Raw genomic sequence first — 24,856 nt, forward strand, 5'->3', positions numbered from 1 at the left:
TGGAGATGGGTGGGGAGGCCAATCTCATTGGAGGATCCAAGGTCGGGATTGAGGGGTCATGCTGGTCGGGACAAACGGCTTCGGTAATGATAGACAGGATGCAACCGAAACGAACCACTTGGGTTCGGTCATTTACTTTATACGGACACATTTACTTTACACGGACACAGCGACATTGACCGACCCGCAATGAAAACTCAATGACATTACTGTCTGTAGTGGTAGGGGTAAAAATCCCATCCCTGAACAGTTGGCACAGCGCTGTGGGCCTTGTGGGTGTTCCCGATTTTGGGAATAGTTTTGTGCAAAAAATAAGTTTACTAGGCGGTAGGTACCGAAAGCTCCCCACGGACAGTTAGGTTGGTAAAGGCCCACGCATACACATACAGTGGCAAGGGGTGGTTTTTTTTTTTTTTTTTTGCCTGCACCCGTGGTAGATAACATAATTGTCTGTAGGAATGGATGTGATATGGGTGAAACAAAACAAGTCGGACACGTGCCGAGCATAACCAGTATAACGGTCAGCCTCGAAACTTTTCCACAAAGAACCTTACAAAGGACCTTTTTTCAGTGATTCATAAATAGCATCGTTGTCCCAGGTTAGCTCGTTTTTTGAACCGATGAGCCTTTTCTATTCTTCTTTTCTTCTGTTTTTTTTTTTCTTCCGTAAAAAGGTTAACCCCCGCACACCCCAGCAAACGCTCAGAAACCCACTCAATTCCTTCCCAGTGACCGATATCTGGCACCTCCGTCCAGGGACCTCATCGGCGAAGGGGCGCTACTCGCTAGTATTGATTTTAGTTTGAGTCCGGGCTGTTTCCCGCCCACGGCCGTGCCGCCCATCATAAGACCCATGAACATCCCTCCCCTATTGCCCCATTTCATGGTTGTCGTGAGCGTAGCTGTTGGCATGGTTCGCATCGTGCACTGGTAAGCCTTCCTCCGGCTCCTGACGCGATTGGCGGCTCTACCAGATAAGTCGTCCAATGAACTCAGCTTCCCGGTGAGACTCTCGCTCGAGTCGAGGCACACCCAGCCTCTGGCGCCTGGCCTTCGAAAGTAGTTGTGCGTTTTGCGTATTATGATGACTGCTGTGAAGAGGATGTGCTAAAAAGAAAAGAACTGGGATTTTCTTTTTCTTTTCTTTTTTTAGGAAACAGATTCCCCCGATGTTTGGGAAGGAAGCAGAAAGACGGAGTTTGAGGGGCATTCTACTCACCGCCCCGGACACCTCCATAAACTTTGTGCCGTTGACACCTGTTTTCCACACTGTGGCACAGATACAAACAATAACAAAACAGCCGAGCGGATCAAGTCTAGCAGCCGTTGGGTGGAGCCATGCGAGCGGTGTGGTTGTATCGTATGTTTCGGAGCTTGGGAGGAATTTATCGAGCTGCTCATCTTTGAGCTCGCGGCTACATCTTGTTGCCCTGTGAAAAAGAAACAGTTGTAAGTATTTTGGTCTGCGTGAGATTTGACAATTGCTGCAAGAAAGGTCTGAAACAAAAATGAACAAACCATATTTTGTATCGTTTGTATTCAAGACAAATACATGCCCATACAATGATAGAGGCAGCACTCAAGATGCTACCCAAAATGTAAAAGAACTATGAAGTTTAGTCAGGCCTCACAAGTCTCAGTACTTCGTATAGGCTCTGGACTTATTAAATTTTGAATATCAACCCGTTATCTCGCGGGATATCCAGAAAGACGAGCCGATACCACGCCATCAGGCTCACAAGGATGGCCATCGCCGGTGCCCCCGTCTTTGGCAACACGACTCCGGTCCTCTCGTTGATGTAAGCCTTGATCCCACTGCCCCCAAGCTTGTAGGTCAGGCCATAGAGCGTCCTGCTCGAGAGGTGAAGGGACGCGTTGGGGACGGAGAGCATGCAAAACATCAAACAAACATTGAGGGCCTCTGCGACCACTTGCTGCTGCCCTTGATATGAACCAGATTGATAGTCAAGATGAGAAACGGCCAGCCCGCTGATGCCAGCTGAATCCATTCATCATTGACGCCCCGGAACCTCAGCAGCTTCCCAGCCCCAATCACCTGAATGGGGAGGATGGACGAGTAAGCGAGCCAGTACATGGCCCCCACGGCCCAGGCCACGCCGTGATCGACAAAGGTGTCGACGAACTCGAAGATGGCGTTGGGGACAGGGACCAGCTGCACGAGCTCAGACACGGTCTCGTCTACAAACCGTTGCTACGACGCCGAAAAGTAAAACGGCGAGGAGGAGGCCCATCGGACCGGCCAATCGGAGGACCTCGTCATTGATGTTGAAGATTCCAGAGCCAATGAAAATGCTGAGTAAGATGAACTATGGAGATGCGGCGTGGTCAAATGGAAGTGATGTTTTCTTGCATCCTAGGGAGCATCACTTATATAAATTTGGAGGCCGGTCAGCTGTTAACGAAGCTTTTGGGTGTCTTGTCTGGCTTGTGGTGGTGGTCAGTTTAAAGTTGCCCCAGTTCATTAGTAATACCTTGGCTCTCCAACGGTAACATGCCGCCGCAATGCAGGTGCTGTGGACATCTTTTGGGATAGGGGGTGAGGAAGAAACTGCTTTAGTTCATGCAATCGAGTCTAATCATCATTTTCTAGGCAACGGTCCCCAGCTACATCGCCGAGCTGTCCGTTCCATCCATCCGAGGCATCATGACGGGTTTGTTCGCTGGGAATCCCAGCAGATGTGGCAGCCAAGTTGTTTCTAGCTTATAAAACTGAGCCTGATAACTTGAGGATAATTCTTGGTTTCGGCAGAGACCCGTTGGAACCAGAATTGAAAAACAGCCATTTTAGTGGTCAAAGCCACCCGAGCGAAGACAACTTCGTCTTTGTCTTACAAGCTCAACTTTGTGGAGAAGAGCTTGAAGGGAGGATGGTCGACCAGAAAAGTCGGGTTTTATCACACAGGCAGGGCAGTGCTCATCGCCAACAGCAATCGAGAAACCGAGTATTTAACGGTCATCAACCGGCTGTTCGAGCCAAAGGATTCCAGACGGGCAGCAGCTGCTGTCAGTCATATAGAAACAAACCCATGGGCCTTACATATCGCTTTGATATCTTGCTACGCCGGCAACTGGGGAGAATACTTTGATGGGCTCGAGTCAGACTTTCAACGCATCACCGACAAAGTGATGGGAACCGAGGCACTCTTAGCGGATGGCGAAACTATCGCAAGAATCCAAAGATCGAGGATTTGCTATGACAAGTCGACTTTTGGCGGAGCGGAATGTGCAGTCAACGCGACGATAGCTAGGGGTTGAGAGGCGATCATGGCCAAGAAAGACTCAGGTATCGAGGAAGGAGATCTGCGCTCGCCTGCGGCAACAGGTAACATGCTGCAAGGCATTGACGACAGCTGTACTGTCCTCCAGCAGAAGATCAGAAACACCAGAGCTCGCAGGGCATCTTGCCATATTCCACTACCAGGTCATGACAGCAAAGCTCGAAGGTGAGGTGCGCGACGTGACCGCTTGAATGGTAGGGATCACACAGGAAAACAGAGACTTAACCCAGCGGCTACGTCTGCTCGCAGAAGAAACCAAGGAGATGGCGGGAAAGCTACAGGGATTGACGGAAAACACCGCGAGCGACGGCGCTATCATCAGCGTGATCACTGTTGTGTCCGGGGTTTGCCTGCCTGGAAGCTTCATGGCGGTACGTTCAAGGCTGCAATTTGGGAAACGGTTCTTCCGCACCTTTTTTTCCAAGCCCACCAACTGTACCTACCAGAACCAAGACGTTGGATTCCCTTATTGTCACCAGAAGTGGGTTCACTTCCCATGGCATGTAGCCGCAACAGGCATGGATCCTAGGGATGCGAAGGAGTTGGTTGATGAAGTCATCTCTAACGCTGAGCAAACGGCCAGCCTGGGTAATTTCACCTACTCATTTTGGAAGCACTCTGGTTTGATGAAGATCTGGACGAAGCCCGAATAAAGGTTCAACGGCAATAACTGCCTCCAACAGATCTTTGGACCCAAACTGAACAAGGAGCAACTTTTGTACGTCCAACACGAAGTATTTTTGCTCATCTCGTTTGCTGTCTTCACAAGATTGAAATAGGAATGGTTTGTGATATATTTCCGAAGCTTGTAGTTGACGGCTTGAACAGTCGAAGCAGCAGTAATCCTTTTAGCTTTTGTATGAATGAGGAACGCTTGAACAAAGTCTTTGAGATAACAAAGCCTCAAAACAGACAGTCGTGTTACAACAATCACTTCTCATTTGCTCCTAGACCTCTCCGTTTACACGAGATCCTGAAGAACCTTTCAACCTCGGTAGACAATAAGACCTCCCTCTGAGCTTACAAAGGGTCTCAATCCTGAACAAGGATCTTATGGCGATGTGTACGCAAGTACATTCCTTGATGACTGTCCATCAATAAACTTGAAATGTTCAACTGACGTCACCTCACGTTTCCGCACAGTTTTGTCGAGTCTCTCCTGAATACGTAGAAGCCTACCCTTACGCGACCAGATATTTAGGCCAGTAAGTATCTCTCACAAGTCTTCACCGGAATCAAAAACCATTATCTAATCTCAAATCCGATGTCTTAGTCAATTCCATACGCAGTCGCCGTCAAGGTATTCAGGAGCCGTGACGTCGACGCCGAAATCGAAAATCTTATGTGTCTCAAAAAGCTTACGAACAATTTGGGCAGTAAACATCAAAGTTCCCTACACCATACGATCCTCAGATTCGGCGACCCTGAATCACCGCTTGTAATCTTTCTATTTGCAAGTCTAGGCAATCTTTTACAGTTCTTGGAGGTTGGAGATGGGAATGAAACTTTTGCTAAGCTGGACTTCTCGGAGAGGTTCCCTTCTGTTGCTGAGAACTTGCTCAGACGTCTCAGGCGGGCCGAACCTTATGCAAAAAATTGCTCCTGAATCTATTCAGGCAGTGTTTGACTTTGAGTGGTGCTCTTCGATTCGTGCATGGCACCATTGAACATGAGGACAAAGTTTACTTACTGGCTCATCTCGATTTAAAACCCGATAACATCATCATATCTGCGGGTGGTCTAGCTAGGACTTGGAAGCTTGCTGAATTTTGGTATCTCTGTCATAAGATGCCAGTCAGGGCTTGTCAACAGTCCTGGGAATACCGATATGGATCCGATTCTGGCCGGTGGTGGTAGTTAGCAAGCAAATATCAGGCGCCGGAGATTGCTCGAGCAGAAGACTGGGAAAAAATACGTGTGCCTATCAGCCGCAAGAGCGATGTTTGGTCATTTGGCGCCATCACCTCACAAGTTCTCGCTTTTGCGTTGGGAGGGCGAAACGAGTGTGGAGAGCTTCAAAGATTTGCGATGTGATCTAGATCCTGAGACTGGTTCCCAAACAATCGATGACTACTTTTATTCGAGGATCAGCCAGCCGCAGCCCGACCGTGGCCAATCGATATCCAACATCCAGAAGCTCAGGGCTCGAACGCCACGTGACGATCGAGGCAGATATAGTGCGGGCGCAACTTATTCAGACCACTTCATGGTTCGAAAAGGCGTAAAATTTAGATGAATGAGGTTGTCAGCAGCGAGCCAGATTGCAAGCCATGCATCAGTCAAGCTCTGCAGGTTGATCCCGAGAGGCGATCAAGTGCAAAGGATCTTTTCGACCAGCTACGGCTGATTTTGTACTTGCCACCATTTCATCGGCCGCTACCTAGCCTGAAAACCGGTCAAATATCGATGCGAGGCGTGGCCGTTTGAGCACCCTAGAAGATTCTGGTCAGGATGCCCCAAGACTGCGAGAAGGATCAAAGTGCTCAAGCACTGCGTTGAACACGCCATCCAGCCGAACCGCCGCTCCTGGCTCGATCTCTGCCTCACAAGCTGGTAGTTTCAGTTTCTCGAAGCTTCCTATGGGGGAACCAGGACTCCTCAGGCTTGAGAAGGGTGCTTCTTTTGGTCGCACTCACCCCGACCAGGGTTATCTTCCTCTCGAGAAAGAGATCCCTATGCTTCCGCCGTATTTGACTTGACGGTGGTTTACATTTCGAAGGCCCCCAAAGCATCACGCTCCCACTGTCTAGGAGCGAAGGCCGTGGAATGGGATAATAACTGTTGCGAGAATCAAATAATGCTCGTGGCCAGCATGGATCCACACCAATGTTATGTGAAAATGCTTCCACGCTGCCTTGGGTTCATTGGCACACTGCACCGATTTTGCCACCAAAACACTGACAATCTGTACCCTGAGCAGATTTATATATTCAACAATCTGGCCACGATAGCTCAGTAGTAACCCCGGACGAGCTGTCTGCGAGTGGGCGGTTCAGATGACTCCATGCCAGTATTTGACCCGGAAAAGAGAGTTGTCGTTGCGCCAAGTGGGCTGGCGGCACTCATGACAAGCCAGAAAATTATAATTTTCAATCCTGCGTAAGGCCCAGCTGCCCCTTTTTTTCTTATCCACTCATCAAGTCTCCCTCACAGCCTCTCGTTTGGATCATTCGTTGCCTTGGCCCTGCCCTTGTTCGGCGCAGCTGGTTCACAAGGCCGAAACCTGGGCTAATGGCTCTCGTGTATCCCACAGCAAGAAACCTTATATCAGCGACGCACAAGGCAACATGCAAATCCTACCCTGCGCCACAGATCCGAGCTGTATTATCATCGCAACTAGCGCCGAAAAGATATTCACATGCAGGCCGCAGCAAAGAGGCGGAGGGAATCAACAAGCAGTACCCACAACCGTGGTGTGGACCGAAGTGCAACGCGCCAATGCACCGGCAGGCCCCGCACCTTTTGCATGCATGAAAACCGTCTACTGCTCATGATAGAAAAGCAAAGCCGCATCCCGAGCATGCTCGGCTGAAGCTCCACCTCGGGCAGGCTTGTCGAGTACATCTTTTAAGGGTCTGGTCCATCTTCCCCTGGCGCTGGCCTTGGTCCCAACGTTGAGATCTGCAAGTGGGATAAGCCCCCAGACCTGGGTTCTAAGCTGCGTGTCTTTGACTACCCGTTGTACAAGACTGTTTTGGTATTGCTATCATCATAGAAACGGCCTTGTTGAGTGGAGGCAGCTGAGTCTGGAGGATATACTATATAGTTGCTTGCAATTAAGCCATTTTGAAGAACATCTAGAAGCAGTATTTTACTACTTCCTTCAGGTACTGTCTCGCGTGCCTCACAGCTGGGCCGTCACAGTTCTCGGTGCCAAGCTTGGTATGTGTTTACTTGACGGTGCCCCAGATTGTCCTTATGAAGACTTATGTCTCGACTCCTAACTCGGGAACCGCCGACTACCGTGTACAAGTGGGCATTGTTTGACTATTAAATCAAGTTATTACTGCTAGCGAGATCGGAAAGATATCTCACTCAGACTCAATAGTTCAGCATCACAAATATCTTTTGTTATCTGCGACGAATCCGGGCCACCTGAGCAGACTGAACAAAAGCGGGACAGATCATGAGGTAGATTCCAGGCATGCAGTGGCCCAGATTCGTCGCAGATAACAGGACAATATCTGCGCCGAATCTCGACACGCAAAATTTCCTTTTTCGGACGCGTCCCTGAATCTGCCCTGAGCTGCCCTGAGCTGTCCTGAATTAGTGTAACAAGAGGACACAAGCATATAACTAGATAGATTAACAACTACAGTGGTATCATAAAAGATGGACTTGAACACAGTCCCGTTATTTGGGTATTCTTTTCAACTCTACACATTGGATGATTGCGCTTCCAAAAATTCTTCAACAAAACCAATAAAGTTCACGCGGGAGTAACCTGCACAGCGCCATCCTTGGAATCCTGGGCCTTCTCGGCCGGCGTTGAGCCACCGCTCGGCGAGCCGACCTGTTGTCCGTCAAGTTTTTTGAGCCGTGGCTTGCCGCCGAGATCGGATATCATGAACTTGAAGGTGTTGACAAGCGTCTTCCTGCCCTCGTATATGGGGAACAGTCCAACCGCGCCCAGGGAGCAGAAGATCCAGATGATGCCGACGGTGACCTATGAGTAAGGCTTTGGTGTTAGGATATTTATAGTTCTCATTGACGCGTGCCCGCCGCCAGGGGGTGGAATGTTGATCATCTTACCCAGCCGGTAAAGAAAGGCTTCGAGAATATGTAGCCTGTGCCGTACATTGGCATCGGCCACAGGACGAGGAACGCGACGCTAGCGAGCAGAAAATGTTAGCTGATGCTCCATTTTTGACCAAAAACCAAAGGTATCTGAGCGAAGCATGGGGTAACATACGTCATCAACACCGTCATCGTCTTGCTAATCTTGCCGGCGCGCACAAGCTTGCGCTGCTCCTCCTCGAAACTGTCATGCGTCTCGGCCTGCTGGGCCTGCGCAACTTCAGCATCCACCCCTGCGGCGTCGGTGAGGTCGTGATCGTCTGCTTGACGGATGTTCATCATGGAAACCCAGTCATATTTGTCCTATAAAAAAAGAATAGCGTTAGAATTGGGCATGCAGGGGGTTACTTCTAAGCAACGGCGTAGTAGCCAACTTACCACACCAAATATGACCGTGAAAATCGCTATCAGCACCACGGGCGACAGCAGAGCTACCACGTTGCCCGCCAGCATGGGGTTATTGGAGCCGGTGCACGTCACGTCGAGGACGCCGCACTCGCGCTTAGCGGTGGCGAGCCAGGCGGCCAGGGCAGCGACCAGGCCGCAGATGGGCGACAGCGTTGCGGCCCACCTGTTCAGGCCGGACCAGGTCAGGGTGAGGGCTGCGGGCAGGACGGCGGCCGAGATGATGACGCCCATCATGAGGTACAGGTAGCCCATGCTTACACCGGCGTACCACAGGCCGACGGAGAAGGTGGCGATGAATATGGCGTAGCCGACCACGATGCAGTGGCTGATCCAGATCAGGCGCTTACCGCTCGCGTTGGGGTTGAAGTAGGTTCGGTAGAAGTCGTAGGTGAAGATGGAGGAGACGGCAATGAGCTCTGATGAGGTGGCTGATGTGACTGCCATAAAGGTGATCAGGAGGGTGGCTATCGCTCCGCCCTTGCCCATCAGTGCCACGGCCGCGTAGGGGAGCACGAGGCCTTCGGAGACTTCGCTGTCGGACATGCGGTTGGGGAAGGTAGGGAATCGCGGGTTGCTTTCGAGCGCGATGGCGGCTAGGCCCATGGTGGTAGCCGTCAGCCAGGGAATGGCGAACCAGGACAGGCCACCGAGGATGTAGCCGGGGAGGGCATGGACTGGCGACGCGGCAATCGCCTTGTTGTAGTAGCCGTTGTCGAGGAAGACGGTACCGAAGTTGCCGACAATGTTGATGACAAAGAAGATGGCGCCCTCCTTAGACTGCATTGTCAGGTAGCTGCCGTCTTTGTTGCCTTCGACTGGGTGGCGAGATGCTGCCTCGACGAGCAGATCGTACACAGCCGATGGAGAGCCAAGGTCTTCCGAGGTGGCGTAGGTTGTAAGGGCAAAGATGATGATGATGACGAGGAGGATGAAGGTGTGGACCCAGTCCGTCAGGATAGTTGCCTTCAGGCCTCCTACCATGGTGTACGCTACGACACCCACTGGCAGAAGGTAAATGGCGGCGATTGTGTGCATTCCTGTGAGGGCATTGACGGTGGCCGAGCCGCCGACGATGAGCATCAGAGACACCAGAATGTTGGTCACGAGGCCAAAGACCATAAAGGTGATGTGGGCGGCGGTTCCAAAGCGCGCCTTGATCACTTCAAGGAATGTGTGCGCATTAGGTGCGCGACGCTTTAGCTCGATAGCGAGGGTTGCGAAAAGGATGATCTGAACCGTGGCACCGCTCGCATACCTGAAATAGACGTGTCAGATGATGGCTGCGAAGTCAAATTTAGGCTTGTCGAGGGTTTTTATTTACCAAAACGGCCCCGATACTCCGTAACGGTAGCAGACACCAGTGGATTGGAGGAGCGTGGCCGCCCATGTCCACGAAGACACGACCGCCGAGCCGACAAGACCCGATTTGACGGTCCTACCGGCCGTGTTGAACATCTCGGATGTTTGGCGCTCGGCATTGTAACGCTTGAGGACAAATGTCACAAATATCATACCTTGCGGATGTCAGTATGCGCAAAAAGTCGACCCCAGGGTGTTTTGCATCGTGGCCGCAAAATCTTACCAAAGGCAAATAGAGCTCCCAGGCCGAGGACAATCCCATAACCTGTGCCCTGATCCAGAGCAGCCGCTACGTGGGTAGACATGCTGGCTTGATGACAATTGTCAAACCCTGACTGATGATGAGCAAGTCCAAGTTGACTCTCGAAACGACTGATGTTGTCGACCTCAAAAAGTTTAGGGTTTCGGGTAGAGAGACAAGGCAACTTTGCGTTTCTAAAATAGCAGGCTGTCAACCTTCATATGTACCAGAGGTCCAGCCCGATCTTTGCTCCCAAGCTTGAATGGCCAGCCCGCAAGAAGGTAGCGAGTGGACCATTAAATCTCGGCAGCAAAAATGCAACTTTGACGCTAGATGTTTGTGACGGTTTTCGATCTGGTATCCTTCAGCTCCACAACCCGAAAAACAAACCTCAAAAGCCTCAAAAACCACTGGCTATCATGCATGGCTAGCCGCTAAAGTGAACAAGAACTCTCCGCTCGCTTCCAGAGTGATGGATGGGGAAACCGCGTGGGACTGCATGCTTGTGGGCAAGGTGGGACAAGCACGCAACATGGTGGCGATAAGAAGTAGTGTTGGATACCTAGGTAGCAAGGTAGATAGATACGGAGAAAAAAAAATTGAGTAAAGGAAAATGCGATTGTCAGTCAACTTAGTCGGCGATCCAAAAGCCGCCGGCGCATCTCAAAGTCGCATCGGCAGAAGGGTTGACCAAAACATGCAGAACTGATTGCTTATCTCTCCCTGCGTCCGTGGACCCTGCAATTAGGTGTACAAGTTCCGGGATCGGGGCAGGACATTTACAAAGTCAAACTCTGATCGTCCAATCATGGTCGTGGAGGTATCTTTAGCCGGGCTGATAAGGCGCGGGTGGGGTCGTTGTTGAACCTGGGGGCGGGGCTACAACAAGAGATGGGCTGTTGCTTGTTTTGGCTTGTCTTTGCTTGTTTTTTCTTGCTCAGCTGTGGCTGGCTAATTCCTGGAAGCTAGTGCCCTGCAGTACTGTTGCATGAATTGATTATGATCCTGCAGCTTGTGGTTGGCTCCGACATTTGACCTCGATCAACTGCCGCGCTACCTACCCTGGCGTCCTGTCAGATACTCTCGACACCTGTCTGATATTTCTGGCTGCAATATAGTTATCGTTGACAGCAAAGATTGACTGAATTCGTGCTCGTTTTGCGCTTCCACTTCTGATGAGGGGCTCTCGCCAGTAGTGGAGGGGATTGATACCCCACCTTCCCAACTCTTTCACCCGCCTGGGTAATTTCCAAGGAAATCATGTGAGCTCGCGTGGCACTACCTGACAACAACCTCACCTCGCGTATCGTGTCTCAGTCTTCCTTCACCATCTTGCATCACGGCTTCGTTCAACTTCATCTCCCACCACAAAAAAACACAACTCACGGATCGTTAATCTTGTTCAATCTACACGGCTGTTTTGTTGATGGTTTTAGCACAAAGATGTCATCCGATCACAGCCTCCGTGACGCTGAGGAGGGCACCTTCCAAGATGATACGAAAAGTAAATTGGCCGACATCTTCGGATCAATCCAACGTCTTCCTCAGGTCTGTTCCCACTTGATGATCGAGCCGGACAAGCTTGTCGATCCCGAAATCATCATCGAGGATTGGCCTCAGCTAGACTTTCCCATCTCCCATCATGATGCGGATTTTATCCTACTTCAAGAAAGCGAGCCAGAAGGTCTGACTGGAAGAGGGCTGGATATTTCCCAAATCCGCCTGCGCAATCCCAAATGGGACTCGTTTCTCAAGGAAACCATCCTGCCCGCAATTCTGCCCAAACTTGGGCTTGAGAGCGTGAAGCTGGAGCCGCCGGTATTACGTATCCAAGCCCCCGGAACGCAAAGATACAGCCTTTCCTCCGACAAATCAAAGGATCCAATTGTCAAAGGCGGCATTTCAGTCTTTATGCCGTGGATTCAAAAAGATGTACATGTTGAGTGTTCTTGCCCTCGTCTCAGCCAAGAAGAGGAAATGCTTGTCCATCATACCGATTCCTCAGTATCCATCCTCGCTTAGTACGACGAGGCCACATACTTTTTCGGGCCACTGATGAATGGACATCATGTTTCTCTTGTCTACGGGTTTTCTGTCCAATCGCAAGAAAACAGGGTGGCAAAACCCAAATCCCTCGCAGCTGGCCCATTCGACCGTATAGAGCAAATTCTGACGTCTTCTCGGTCATGCCAACACGAACCACCTTTCTTTGTTGTTCCGCTCCCGGCTACAGGTCATATTTTTGCCGCAGGAACTCAGGCTTGTCGAGAGCTCGAGGATACCAGCCGCAAAGCTGGCTTTTACATGTTTCTTGCCCACATGATACATACTGCTGATGAACAAAAACCCAATGTTGGTCAGAATGATCCTGTAACCTGGGGCATCACCCTTACGGAAATCGCTACAGTGCAAGACGGCAACGATCGTGTTGGTCGCTTCCTGAGGATTTCTCCAGACAACATCGTTGACATCAACCTATCACCGGAGACGAAATTCCGGCAGCATGAGATCAATTCCGTGTTGGTGCAAGATCACGACCCAGGATGCTACTGGGCCTCGGACTGCGACAACGACGACGAAGCGCGCAGTCATGATAACCTGGATGAAGATGAGGATTCCGATGAAGATGAGGATTCCGATGAAGATGAGGACGCGCATGACTGCAACTGCAAGAAGACTGTGCACCATGAAGTAAGATCCTATACCTACAACATGTTCCTAAAACCTTTTTCTTTTTTGTTACTGACACCTGTTTCGCGGCTAGGTTATTATGCTTGTGCCCTACAAGAACCTGGAGAACATACTTCGGGCAGTTGGATCACCTGACCACGTTGACAGCCTGGTGCAGCTAGTCTTGCTACGCTTGAAGGACATAAAAAAGTGGGATGAAGACCTTGATTCGGTGATCCCCCGTTTTTTTACTGCCTGTGTCAGAGGTGAATGTGTTTATAGACCAAACAAGACACTTGGAAGGATCCTACTATGGGCACGTCGAAATTTCGAGGATGGTCTATTTGCGGACTGTCTGAAAGCTAGCGTCTATCATGGGAATCTATCTTTCAGCTTTTATACCGGTCTTGGCGCGGTATTGAAGGATGAGCTCTCACATGATATGAGTTGCTCGCAGGTTGAGGAGGCGCTGTAAGTTATCCGGGCTAAGGGCTCTTCAATGTTCTGGCCACTCTCTTGGCATGACTAACAAGTTTAACTCAAGGTCCTCGATACTACATGGCCTTGTCAATCAAGGTGACTATTTTGCGCTGACGATAGTGGATTCGATTCTTTCAAGACTGCATAAGGAGATTCGGTGTTGTCGACTCAGGGCTACGTTTGATACCTGGAAAGCAGCTGTGCTTGACAGAGAGCTGAGAGGAAGATCCTCATTCCGTCATGCTGACCTTGACTTCGTCATCAAATCCCTCAATGAATCCAGTGGACTTTTATCATCCGTATGGTAAGCATGTCCTTGTTTTTTTCTTGAAACTTGACATCCTTCCTGCACCCAACACTAACACCAGTGTGTAGGCCAGTACATGCAATTACACGCAGCCCCCATAACTGTCTCCTGGAAATACTGTCCTGCGCCTTCAAAAACCATCTTCGAGTATGGCAAAAAGGTTGCCACAAGAGGCAAGAATTTCAAAGTCTCTACATGGTAATTTTAGATGGAAGTCAATGGAGCCTTGCTCTCAGGGAGTCCGACATCAAACACACATGGTCTGCTGCACCCCACCACTCAGGCACTTGGTTCATCTCCATGGTGGTTCAGAGCCTTCAACAGGGTTTACTGTCTTCTCTGCTCCCCATTATCAAGTACACTTGTCAGAATTTCACTGCCGGAGTATCCCGCAATGGTACCCTTGCATTTCGGGATATGTCTTTGGCGGGCTTCCTTGGAGACATGTGCCAGTCACTTCAAGATGCGAGTTCGCTGCTCGACGAGGAAGATAGACAAAATCTGACACCAATCAAGCCTGTCTCTGCAGACGACGTCAAAGCGGTCTTTGAGGAGATTCTCCGCCATGGGGTTCTCAAACCAATGCCTACTCGCCAAGCCGTAGACGACTTCCCGGGATGGGCAATCGCATCCAGAGGGTGCGGAAAGCGAGACTGCGTTGATTGCGCGGTCCTTGATGCTCTCTTGGGCCACGAGACGGCCATTGTCGCGCATTTCAATGAATGGTCTCTCCGCAGCGGTGTAGATCACCTTATCGGGCAATTGACCAAGAGAACGGCTGAGTGGCCAGCACCCTTCGAGTACAGCATCAAGGGTGAAATAGGCTCACGAACTGTCACCCTAACAAAACAAGAGAGAGTCTTGCGCGAAAGGGTGCAACACAGTTATGAGTATGCGATGCGGTCTCTTCGGCGGCGGGTGGCGCCCCTGAAGAATGAGTACATGAAACAAGTCCTCGGCCGGGAACTCTATGGCGAGCTTGTTCTTTTAGGAGAAGAGGACGAGGAAGAGGCTACAGAGTGTGACCAATGCATCACAGACATCGATTTTGAGGGTGACTCCGATTCAACCCAGACGTGCAGCGACGCGGCTCAACTTTCAACCTCGTCCATCAAGAGACCGGCACCGAGCTCTCCTGACACTGGATCCATGCCCAAAAGGCTAAAGACTGATTGAAGTATGGGACATTGCATGTTTGTTTTTGTGAACCAATAACACTAGCAAGTAAAATAATGGCTAACGTTGCGTACCCCCTGTTCGGCACCCCCCCTGTTCGGCACCCTGAAAATCTAACAACGAAATGCCTACTTTTATAAGCTGATTTAAATATAAAATTATCAACGGACAAAAATACAATCGTTTTCACGCTTCTCCGGTTCATTAACCTCTTCTTCATCAGCTAAAGGTTCCAAATTTTCTATATCCTTTTCCTGCAATCCAATAATGTTCTGTTTGTTAACCAAAAGCTCGTTTGGATCCGGAACCACCCTCCTCCTTTTAACCGGCCGTATTGCCTCCAGTTGTGCTTCCAATAAGCTGATTTTTTGCTGGGCGCTAGCCAAAAGGGTATCTTTAGCTTCGAAGCTTTTTTGGACTTTTGCAAATAAAAGACGTGAAGTAGCGTTGGTTTTGTTGGATTGGGAAAGTTTTTGCAGTTGAAATCGGACATCTCGGGTCGTTTTAGGGGTTTTCCAAATAAGTAAAGACGGGTCGTTAATTTTTTGGGCTGGGCTTTCCGGTGTTTTATCCCTTTGCAAACCGTTGTTTTTATCTTTTATAACGTTGGCATTGCTATTTTCTAACAAAAAAGGGCTTAAAAGTGGTTTAACCAAGTTTACCGGCCATAACCCCGTTGTACGCCAACCAGATTGAATGGTTTTTGCTATAAATGCTTTTAATCTGGCTTTTCGATAACAAAGTAGGAAATTTCGTTTTCCAATAATTGTTGAACAGCAAAATTGGCTAACAAATCCAAGTTGACGTCGATAAGCTTCTTTTAACGGCCCAAAAACCGATAGATCCAATGGTTGGAGAACGTGTGACGAATGAGGGGGTAAATATAGGAGTTGAATATTGTTTTGCAAGCAAAGAAGCATAAATTCGTCCGTTATATGTGATCCATGGCCATCCAAAACTAATAACCGCTTTTCAGGGGTTAAAGGTTGGGTATACGGAATAAACACTTTTTTTAACCATTCGATAGCCGTTTCGTTATTTGTCCACCCGTTTTCGGTTGCGTGAAATTTCCAATTATCGAAAAGGCTTAAATCCGTCGGAAACCATTGTTGTTGTACGTTTTTTCCCTTAAATATAACAAGGGGAGGGAGGGCAACGCCCGTAGCCGATATACATTCGATTATAGTCGTCCAACCCCGCGTTCCGGGCTCTTTCCGTTGCAACGGCCGGATCCCGTTAAGCCCTAATACCAGGCCGTTAGATCCTTTACCTTCCATTATACCGGTTTCGTCCATATTCCAACGGTTTTCCGGTTTAATAGCGTTAATAACCGGGTTCGTAATATAAAGCCACCAAGATTTAATTACCTCCGTAGTAGCGCCATTAACCCGGGCGTTATCTATTCGACGGGGCCTTTGGGTCTTAAGGATTGGATAACGAGCCAAAAAACGAGTTATCCAACGTTTTCCAAGGCCTTTTGTCTCTCCGGCGGCTTGAAGAATTCGTTCGGCAAAAAAGCGTAATTCTTGATGCGTTGGCGGAAGCCCTAAAGCTGTTTGGGTAAGTACCCAATCAGCCAAATGCTTTTCCTGTTCCGTAGAAAGCCTTTGAAAAGGGCTTTGTGCTTTTTTATAAGCTTGAGAACCTTTAAGTCGACTTTGAAGTGTAGACCTAGGTATTCCCCATTTTCGGGAGGTTTTTGCAATTGGATTGCCATTATTGACGTCGTTAATTGCAGATATAAGCTGTTTTTCAGTATATTGCTTCATTGGAAAATGGAGAATCAAGATTAGAAAAAAGTAAATCCAAAAGTGAAAGATTCATCGAGATATTTATAATAGAAGTTGGAGGATAAAAATAAAAGTGTTGTTATTTTTGGGTGCCGAACAGGGGGGGTGCCGAACAGGGGGTACGCAACGTTAGCCATTATTTTACTTGCTAGTGTTATTGGTTCACAAAAACAAACATGCAATGTCCCATACTTCAATCAGTCTTTAGCCTTTTGGGCATGGATCCAGTGTCAGGAGAGCTCGGTGCCGGTCTCTTGATGGACGAGGTTGAAAGTTGAGCCGCGTCGCTGCACGTCTGGGTTGAATCGGAGTCACCCTCAAAATCGATGTCTGTGATGCATTGGTCACACTCTGTAGCCTCTTCCTCGTCCTCTTCTCCTAAAAGAACAAGCTCGCCATAGAGTTCCCGGCCGAGGACTTGTTTCATGTACTCATTCTTCAGGGGCGCCACCCGCCGCCGAAGAGACCGCATCGCATACTCATAACTGTGTTGCACCCTTTCGCGCAAGACTCTCTCTTGTTTTGTTAGGGTGACAGTTCGTGAGCCTATTTCACCCTTGATGCTGTACTCGAAGGGTGCTGGCCACTCAGCCGTTCTCTTGGTCAATTGCCCGATAAGGTGATCTACACCGCTGCGGAGAGACCATTCATTGAAATGCGCGACAATGGCCGTCTCGTGGCCCAAGAGAGCATCAAGGACCGCGCAATCAACGCAGTCTCGCTTTCCGCACCCTCTGGATGCGATTGCCCATCCCGGGAAGTCGTCTACGGCTTGGCGAGTAGGCATTGGTTTGAGAACCCCATGGCGGAGAATCTCCTCAAAGACCGCTTTGACGTCGTCTGCAGAGACAGGCTTGATTGGTGTCAGATTTTGTCTATCTTCCTCGTCGAGCAGCGAACTCGCATCTTGAAGTGACTGGCACATGTCTCCAAGGAAGCCCGCCAAAGACATATCCCGAAATGCAAGGGTACCATTGCGGGATACTCCGGCAGTGAAATTCTGACAAGTGTACTTGATAATGGGGAGCAGAGAAGACAGTAAACCCTGTTGAAGGCTCTGAACCACCATGGAGATGAACCAAGTGCCTGAGTGGTGGGGTGCAGCAGACCATGTGTGTTTGATGTCGGACTCCCTGAGAGCAAGGCTCCATTGACTTCCATCTAAAATTACCATGTAGAGACTTTGAAATTCTTGCCTCTTGTGGCAACCTTTTTGCCATACTCGAAGATGGTTTTTGAAGGCGCAGGACAGTATTTCCAGGAGACAGTTATGGGGGCTGCGTGTAATTGCATGTACTGGCCTACACACTGGTGTTAGTGTTGGGTGCAGGAAGGATGTCAAGTTTCAAGAAAAAAACAAGGACATGCTTACCATACGGATGATAAAAGTCCACTGGATTCATTGAGGGATTTGATGACGAAGTCAAGGTCAGCATGACGGAATGAGGATCTTCCTCTCAGCTCTCTGTCAAGCACAGCTGCTTTCCAGGTATCAAACGTAGCCCTGAGTCGACAACACCGAATCTCCTTATGCAGTCTTGAAAGAATCGAATCCACTATCGTCAGCGCAAAATAGTCACCTTGATTGACAAGGCCATGTAGTATCGAGGACCTTGAGTTAAACTTGTTAGTCATGCCAAGAGAGTGGCCAGAACATTGAAGAGCCCTTAGCCCGGATAACTTACAGCGCCTCCTCAACCTGCGAGCAACTCATATCATGTGAGAGCTCATCCTTCAATACCGCGCCAAGACCGGTATAAAAGCTGAAAGATAGATTCCCATGATAGACGCTAGCTTTCAGACAGTCCGCAAATAGACCATCCTCGAAATTTCGACGTGCCCATAGTAGGATCCTTCCAAGTGTCTTGTTTGGTCTATAAACACATTCACCTCTGACACAGGCAGTAAAAAAACGGGGGATCACCGAATCAAGGTCTTCATCCCACTTTTTTATGTCCTTCAAGCGTAGCAAGACTAGCTGCACCAGGCTGTCAACGTGGTCAGGTGATCCAACTGCCCGAAGTATGTTCTCCAGGTTCTTGTAGGGCACAAGCATAATAACCTAGCCGCGAAACAGGTGTCAGTAACAAAAAAGAAAAAGGTTTTAGGAACATGTTGTAGGTATAGGATCTTACTTCATGGTGCACAGTCTTCTTGCAGTTGCAGTCATGCGCGTCCTCATCTTCATCGGAATCCTCATCTTCATCGGAATCCTCATCTTCATCCAGGTTATCATGACTGCGCGCTTCGTCGTCGTTGTCGCNAAAAAAAAAAAAAAAAAAAAAAAAAAAAAAAAAAAAAAATGTCGTCCAACAACGTCCCCAACGACAGTGATCCGCTCGTGGTGGCAAACTTCTTCTTTTTCACGTCCATATTTCCCGGCGCGAACAGAACAGACCCGCAATCGTCACCACCGTCAGAGAACGCCGGCGGCCGAAGACCTCCGCCAGCCGGGGAATGGAAGGGGTGGCCGTGGGATTTTAGTTCGTTCCCCCACGAGGACTTTGGGCCCCAGGTCAACTATGCCATCTGGATGTTGACCGCCCTGTCGGCGGTGTTCCTGGCCTTGAGGGTGTACTGCAAGTTTCTCAGACACAAGGGCTTGTGGTGGGATGACCACGTTCTTATCGTCAGTTGGGTTAGTTTGTTGTTTATTACTTGGCGCTGTCTGACCTTTTTGATGAAATTCCAAGCTGACCACAAACAACTTTGCTCAGCTATGTCTTGTCGCCCAAACCGGGCTCATCTCGTTCAACGTCTCCATTGGCTATGGGCAGCACATCTGGGACTTTCACCCCAAGGACCTGCAAACATTTTTGCTCATGTCCAACACGAGTGGCTTCTTCTCCATCCTGGCCGCCATGCTGAGCAAGACGTCGTTTGCCATCACGGTCCTGCGCATCTCGGAGGGCTGGACGCGTCGTTTCGTCTGGTTCATCATCATCACCATCAACACCACCCTCGGCTTCGCCGCGCTCGCCACCTACATCCAGTGCAGCCCCAGCGAAAAGCTGTGGAGGCCCATGTTGCAGGGTAACTGCTGGCCCAAGGAGTTCATCATCGACTACAATACGTTCACGGCCGCCTACTCGGGCGCCATGGATATCATCCTGGCCCTGCTTCCCTGGCGCATCATTTGGAAGTTGACCATCAACAAGAAGGAGAAGCTGGGTGTGATGGTTGCAATGAGCATGGGGTTATTGTACGTGTTTCATTTTCTTCCTTGCCCCCACACCTGTTAACCCTCCCTTACTCCTCAACACAAGCTAACAACTCGTTACCCTGTCACAGCGCTGGCGCAGTCTCTTTCGCCAAGATCGAACAGCTCCCCGCCATCAACAAATCAGATCTCATCCTTGGCCTCTGGCTCTCGATCCTCGGCACAGCCGAACCCGCAATGAGCATCGTCGCCGCCTCCATCCCGGTGCTGCGCGCCCTGGTCCACCACAACAGCCCGCAGCGCCACCCCGCTCCCGCGCGCTTCGTCAACAAGACCGATGTGCTGTACGCCGGCGGGACGAACCTCGGGCGCAACAGCACGACCATCACGTCTCGGTCCGGGAGCATGCCGCCGTCGTCGTCGCGCGGTCGAGCACACAACAATCCCCAGATGCAGTACCAGCCGCATCATCATCAACAGCAGCAGCAGGACCTTACCCACCAGGGCCGATTCCAGCATTTCAGGAGGGATAGTTCTTCGAGCACGAGGAGCTGGGCGCAGCGGCTCCACGTATCCAGGAGGAGGGAGAGTCCGGACGAGGAGTGGTTCTACAGGCTCGAGGCCGGGAGGGCCCCGCCGATGGGTAAGATCGAAGTGGCCGAGGAGGTCAGCGTCGAATTTGAGGACTCGGGAATCAGACCTGTGGCTAGGGTGGATAGGAGGACAAGAGCGGGGAGCAGAGGTCGTGGCTACGATGCTAGGGGCCAGCAGCCTGACCTTGAGCGTCAGGCGATGCAGCATTGGGGCACGTTGAAGGAGGAGGGCTCTGACCTCAGGAGGGCCATATGATAGGATATATTTTGGTCTCGAGCTTTTAGCATCTAACTGTAAACTTGACAGTAAATTGGCAATGAAATACCCTCTTTGTGATTGTTCCACTTAGCAGTAGGTATACCTTGACCTTGTAAATACCTTGAAGGAGACTCGTCTTTTGGAGTGCACTACCAGTACTCTGTCGCAACACCTGGATTACAACGCCGTCTGTCTACCTAGAAACGAGATTGGCAGCAGGTAGACATGCCAACTGCCTAGAAATGGTCTGCGCTGAAATATAAGCGTACGTACGTTTGTGGACTCGTGTGGGTAGTGGAAACGATCTTGTCATCTCAGAGAGTATACGTCATTGAGTGAAGGGTAATTGATGCTTTGCTTATCATGTCATCGCCACAACACTATCCTTGGGGATATTTGTTGGAGCATGCTCATGCCAAAGGACTGTGACGTTCTAAGTATCCACCTGCTGTCGAGACAGAAACGACCATGGATAGAGAAACCAGTCCTACGAGCGGGCGTATGCTACTTACTCGTCCGGAGCACCTGCAGTGAAACTAGCAAAAAGGAAATAACTTTATTGCCAACTTGCTTCTCTTTTGACGCTCTCGAAGGCCTATGCCCAGATCATATTCCGCAAGCTGCACCAGCAAGGCCAGGGTGTGACATCAGTTGCTGGTGCCTTGCTTTGTGGCTGATAGGTTCGTCTAATCAGTCTCCGCGCAAGCTGCCCCTACAGGGGCTCAGGCGAGTACGCCTGGGGAGAAACTGACAATAATTTGCTACTTGGTTCACCTGTAGATCAATGAAGTACCTTCATCTGTCTCAAGCGGATGACTTCTCGCCGGCCAGACCGGTGATTGTCTATAAGCAACCCTTGGCTACTCTGCTTGTAGCCGAGTCACCAAATACCAAAGCTTGGAATCGAACGGTTATCTCAATGAAGGCACACTCAACTCTAGCAAATTCCAAAGCAATACAGGCTCAAAAAGTTCAACATCAATCTCAGACATATTCTATTTAAGCTCAATATGGCTAGCTTAAAAGAAGCGCCAACGGCAGCTAGCGAGAACCATGCTTACAGCAACCATCTTTTCCAGTCACATCATATGCTGCATCTTCTTCCTAGAGTGCACGGATAGCCTTTACTGGGTGCGCTACTCTAGCTGATCTTTTACCCTCCCAATAGCCGATTCATGACTAGCAACCGTATGCGCGAAAAATCAGGATTTCAGATAGTGAGAACGGATAAACACAGAAAGGAATGGACTCGATAAATCCTCTAGCCCAACGGCTTGTGCTGAGCCCACCTCCCACCTCTCGCGCAACACTTTTTTTTTTCATTTGCTCCGCAGCTAGTTGAAGGGATGAAGGTCCATAGTAAAGTCGAGAAAGAATTAATTATATAACAACTGTACTATAGCGAGCGAGCGCGAGATATCCCAAGGAAACCCCGCCGAAGATAGAAATGAAACAAAACAAAAGACGCCTTAATATGTAGTTGCTTGAGGATCCCTCCCCAGGGATCCAACCGAGCCACTCTCGCCAACTAGAGAAACATATTCCGCCGAATAACCTTTTGCTAGTTTCCGGCATTCTATGTTATTGCAGTTATGATAGGATCTGCTTCTGCATTGAGCTACTAATATTCTATTCGGTTTTACTCCGACGAAGAAGCTAAACCAGTTACCCGCCGTTTGCTGCTCGGGGCTTTGAAGGATGTTATTTTTTTGTATCGCAATATTGCACCTAATTTCACCACCCACGGCGAGGGTGGACCCAAAGACGAGACACAGGGTGGCGATGGTTGAAAACTGCATTGTATTAGGCTTGAATTTGCTGTTAGTCATGAGTAGTTTTCTCTGTGTCTTTCTCTTCTCGTTCTCCTCATCATTTGATTGTTGATTATTCTGAAAACTGGGGAATAGAGGGGAACTATTTCAGTTGCAGAATAGTATTTCCACTTACCGAATTTGGAACGAAGTAAATAGCAACGCAAAATTGAGTGTGAGAAAATAAGTTTAAAGAAAATCACAAACCAGAAACGAGTGGCTGGATGGTGAAGAAAGAGAGATATTAACCGATATTGGTCAAGGGGGATGATGGCTTTTATAGCCAAAGCAATATAAAGTAATAAACAGAATTAAGAAGAAAGAATTATGTCTGTTGGTCAATCGGGAACTAATTAATTGTATTGTGGAGTAGATCAGTTTCATGTCCAGTTAACAATAGAACTGCTAAAGAAAGAACATAAGAACGAGAAATTAAGCTAGGTAGCTTATTTTAGTGACTGCCCCCAGCGATGTCTTTTTAGTGTGCCCGCTTCGTTCGTACATTTATTCCTTATTAGCCTGACGTCCCGCTCTTGGAGATTTGCTTTGTATTTCTTCCAATTCTGTCCGATAGCCTTTTCTTTTTCCTAATCCTCTCCCAAGACCATACATGGAAGGTTACTTCATTCTACGGCAACCAGGATACCTTGAGAAACTGCATTAGGTTGATCCTTTCTTTGTTTTCGGCAGGTTAGGTATTTCAGCAGCGCTCGCGCGAGAATTGGCCAACCACAATGAGCGAATTAACTTTGTCTGATGTGGTTATATTTCGTATGACTTATGGAGATAGAGGCCCAGCTGTATAATCTCATTTCGCGAATGCACCCATCTCCTAGACACTACAAAAAATGGCCATCTCTCCTAGAAATCCATCGCGCTTTGTCTCAACTTGATGTACTACAATTGATACGTTCTTTGGATGATAGATCTTAGGTAGGGCCCGGATGTTCTCGAACTTTTTTGAGGAACGATGACGACCAGACATGTTGTCTCAAGTTTGACTCGTGCCCGGATTCTTCCATGTTTTTGCAGGATACCCTTCCTTAATAGTCTGATTATGACTACTATTTTTGGCAAAATGTGCCGCTACTGCCAATGCAATGTGACGATGATATATCCGGAGGAATAAAAAAAAACGTCACGTTTATGTTTTTCATGCCGGCTGCTTTACTCAACCACTAATTTGAGATTTGACAATGCCGCATCGGGTTCCTGATCCTGGCTCTCATGCCAGAGAGATTGCTCTTTCAGTTTTATACGCGCAGCCCCACGATCTTCCTTGTCATTGATTGCTCAGCTACCTGGCATGCTAACTTGTTGGTGTCGATCTTGCTTTGTTTGGGTGTATCATGTTTCAGCCACACGTATCCATGTAAGCGAAAAAAACTGCCCGCATTTTCTCTGAAGATCACGTTCCATTCGTTTGTCGGAATGTTATCGATAATTTGCATCGCCACCCCCTGTCCGATTTAATGCGCATAGCTTGAGTGTTGGCGCAATGGAATCCCATATATTCTGTGCGTGCGACCGCCATAATCTGGTCCAACTGCGTAGGACTCCACACTGCTGTCCCCCTTAACATTGATTCTCTTCATGTGGTGGATGGCAAACCAAGCAAACTCGTACAGACGAGACAAAAATTGGTAATGAGACGCCGCAACCATGTAATATTGCTTTTGCATTCCAGTTGTCAACTCGCAATGCTGGCAGCAAACATTGATTGGTTCTCTGTTGCAATCCAAGGTGGGAAAAGGAATTGTGAGTTGACAATTGGAATGCAAGAGCAATATTACAGAGAACCAATCAGCTTTTTTTTTCTGCTAGCTATTCTTTTATCAGCTTCGGTACGCATTTCTGTGACTCAGCTGTTCAGGTATAACTCAATTTTTCGATTCCAAAAACACACATAATCACCATGAATCCATCTTTCGTCCTTCTCTATGCTTCTGCGGGCCTCGTAACAGCAGCGAGGTCAACAGAAAATAGTGGAAAACAGCACACTGACGCATACCTGCCCTCACGTCATCCTACCGCACTGGAGCCCACTTTGACGCCCACGGCGGCTGCTCATTCCCGGTCAACCGCAGCGCCTAGATCGCTACAAGCCATTCAAGCAGACATGCAAGGCGCGCATTGGGTGGATGAAAAGGTAACTAACTATCTTTATTTTATCAAAATGGTCAAGTTTCTTTTTTTTTTTTTTTACTCTTGTCATTGTACCCTGCAGAAATCGCGGCAGGGAAAGGTATGCATGTGCTAAAGCCAAACTTTAAAAATAAAACTCGTATCCGCGGGAACAGTGTAGCGGAACTGACACCCGCGGTCGGCACTGCGGCTACCTGCCAACGGAAGATCAGACCCTGATCTGCGAGTGCGCATATGCACCGGTCTACTTGACAACTTATATGTGGCAATGTCAGTGTCCACCGTTTTGGGGCTTCGACGTATGAGGTCCAGCATGGGAAGACGTTGTTTTCGAGGCGCGGTTGGGGAATCGGAATTTTAT

At 49.0% G+C, this 24,856-nt stretch overlaps 10 protein-coding genes across 10 annotated transcripts; 6 read left to right on the forward strand and 4 right to left on the reverse strand.

Annotated features, from left to right (window-relative positions):
- Positions 1–714: 714 nt before the first annotated feature.
- On the reverse strand, positions 715–2,542 carry PgNI_10900 (uncharacterized protein; the record flags this gene model as incomplete). The annotated part of the gene is made up of 6 exons (XM_031130874.1): positions 715–1,107; positions 1,220–1,430; positions 1,684–1,851; positions 1,911–2,173; positions 2,208–2,313; positions 2,493–2,542. 6 exons carry the CDS (start codon positions 2,540–2,542, stop codon positions 715–717), a joined length of 1,191 nt encoding a protein of 396 aa, XP_030979665.1.
- A 123-nt stretch (positions 2,543–2,665) lies between these two features.
- Positions 2,666–3,276, forward strand: PgNI_10901 (uncharacterized protein; the record flags this gene model as incomplete). Its single annotated transcript, XM_031130875.1, is given in 3 exon segments — positions 2,666–2,672; positions 2,698–2,840; positions 2,857–3,276. The coding sequence occupies 3 exon segments, from the start codon at positions 2,666–2,668 to the stop codon at positions 3,274–3,276; spliced, it is 570 nt and encodes a 189-aa protein (XP_030979664.1).
- Positions 3,277–3,285: 9 nt separating this feature from the next.
- On the forward strand, positions 3,286–3,952 carry PgNI_10902 (uncharacterized protein; the record flags this gene model as incomplete). Its single annotated transcript, XM_031130876.1, has 4 exons — positions 3,286–3,343; positions 3,417–3,464; positions 3,549–3,670; positions 3,779–3,952. The coding sequence occupies 4 exons, from the start codon at positions 3,286–3,288 to the stop codon at positions 3,950–3,952; spliced, it is 402 nt and encodes a 133-aa protein (XP_030979870.1).
- A 406-nt stretch (positions 3,953–4,358) lies between these two features.
- Positions 4,359–5,726, forward strand: PgNI_10903 (uncharacterized protein; the record flags this gene model as incomplete). The annotated part of the gene is given in 5 exon segments (XM_031130877.1): positions 4,359–4,370; positions 4,573–4,842; positions 4,863–5,152; positions 5,175–5,520; positions 5,532–5,726. 5 exon segments carry the CDS (start codon positions 4,359–4,361, stop codon positions 5,724–5,726), a joined length of 1,113 nt encoding a protein of 370 aa, XP_030979663.1.
- A 2,002-nt stretch (positions 5,727–7,728) lies between these two features.
- On the reverse strand, positions 7,729–10,745 carry PgNI_10904 (uncharacterized protein; the record flags this gene model as incomplete). The annotated part of the gene is made up of 6 exons (XM_031130878.1): positions 10,087–10,745; positions 9,826–10,018; positions 8,475–9,759; positions 8,212–8,399; positions 8,052–8,130; positions 7,729–7,965 (listed from the first exon to the last, which is right to left on the reverse strand). The coding sequence occupies exons 1-6, from the start codon at positions 10,166–10,168 to the stop codon at positions 7,729–7,731; spliced, it is 2,064 nt and encodes a 687-aa protein (XP_030979662.1). The 5' UTR covers positions 10,169–10,745.
- An 802-nt stretch (positions 10,746–11,547) lies between these two features.
- Positions 11,548–14,802, forward strand: PgNI_10905 (uncharacterized protein; the record flags this gene model as incomplete). Its single annotated transcript, XM_031130879.1, is given in 5 exon segments — positions 11,548–12,108; positions 12,127–12,795; positions 12,869–13,245; positions 13,319–13,558; positions 13,630–14,802. 5 exon segments carry the CDS (start codon positions 11,548–11,550, stop codon positions 14,735–14,737), a joined length of 2,955 nt encoding a protein of 984 aa, XP_030979661.1. The 3' UTR covers positions 14,738–14,802.
- A 1,853-nt stretch (positions 14,803–16,655) lies between these two features.
- On the reverse strand, positions 16,656–18,900 carry PgNI_10906 (uncharacterized protein; the record flags this gene model as incomplete). The annotated part of the gene is made up of 5 exons (XM_031130880.1): positions 16,656–17,828; positions 17,900–18,139; positions 18,213–18,589; positions 18,663–18,765; positions 18,842–18,900. 5 exons carry the CDS (start codon positions 18,898–18,900, stop codon positions 16,721–16,723), a joined length of 1,887 nt encoding a protein of 628 aa, XP_030979660.1. The 3' UTR covers positions 16,656–16,720.
- On the forward strand, positions 18,792–20,612 carry PgNI_10907 (uncharacterized protein). The gene is made up of 3 exons (XM_031130881.1): positions 18,792–19,165; positions 19,245–19,729; positions 19,819–20,612. The coding sequence occupies exons 1-3, from the start codon at positions 18,830–18,832 to the stop codon at positions 20,534–20,536; spliced, it is 1,539 nt and encodes a 512-aa protein (XP_030979659.1). The 5' UTR covers positions 18,792–18,829; the 3' UTR covers positions 20,537–20,612.
- A 1,396-nt stretch (positions 20,613–22,008) lies between these two features.
- On the reverse strand, positions 22,009–22,338 carry PgNI_10908 (uncharacterized protein; the record flags this gene model as incomplete). Its single annotated transcript, XM_031130882.1, has 1 exon — positions 22,009–22,338. One exon carries the CDS (start codon positions 22,336–22,338, stop codon positions 22,009–22,011), a length of 330 nt encoding a protein of 109 aa, XP_030979869.1.
- A 1,927-nt stretch (positions 22,339–24,265) lies between these two features.
- On the forward strand, positions 24,266–24,800 carry PgNI_10909 (uncharacterized protein; the record flags this gene model as incomplete). Its single annotated transcript, XM_031130883.1, has 2 exons — positions 24,266–24,499; positions 24,651–24,800. 2 exons carry the CDS (start codon positions 24,266–24,268, stop codon positions 24,798–24,800), a joined length of 384 nt encoding a protein of 127 aa, XP_030979658.1.
- Between the last annotated feature and the right edge of the window lie 56 nt (positions 24,801–24,856).

Source organism: Pyricularia grisea, chromosome VII, assembly GCF_004355905.1.
Source record: "Pyricularia grisea strain NI907 chromosome VII, whole genome shotgun sequence".
In the NCBI taxonomy this organism is placed as follows: Eukaryota; Fungi; Ascomycota; class Sordariomycetes; order Magnaporthales; family Pyriculariaceae; genus Pyricularia; species Pyricularia grisea.

Coding starts and splice junctions, on each gene's coding strand:
- PgNI_10907 (XM_031130881.1), top strand. CDS start 18,830: ATGTCGTCCAACAACGTCCCCAACGACAGTGATCCGCTCGTGGTGGCA. Junction 19,166..19,244: donor ACGTTCTTATCGTCAGTTGG/GTTAGTTTGTTG, acceptor AACTTTGCTCAG/CTATGTCTTGTCGCCCAAAC. Junction 19,730..19,818: donor GCAATGAGCATGGGGTTATT/GTACGTGTTTCA, acceptor ACCCTGTCACAG/CGCTGGCGCAGTCTCTTTCG.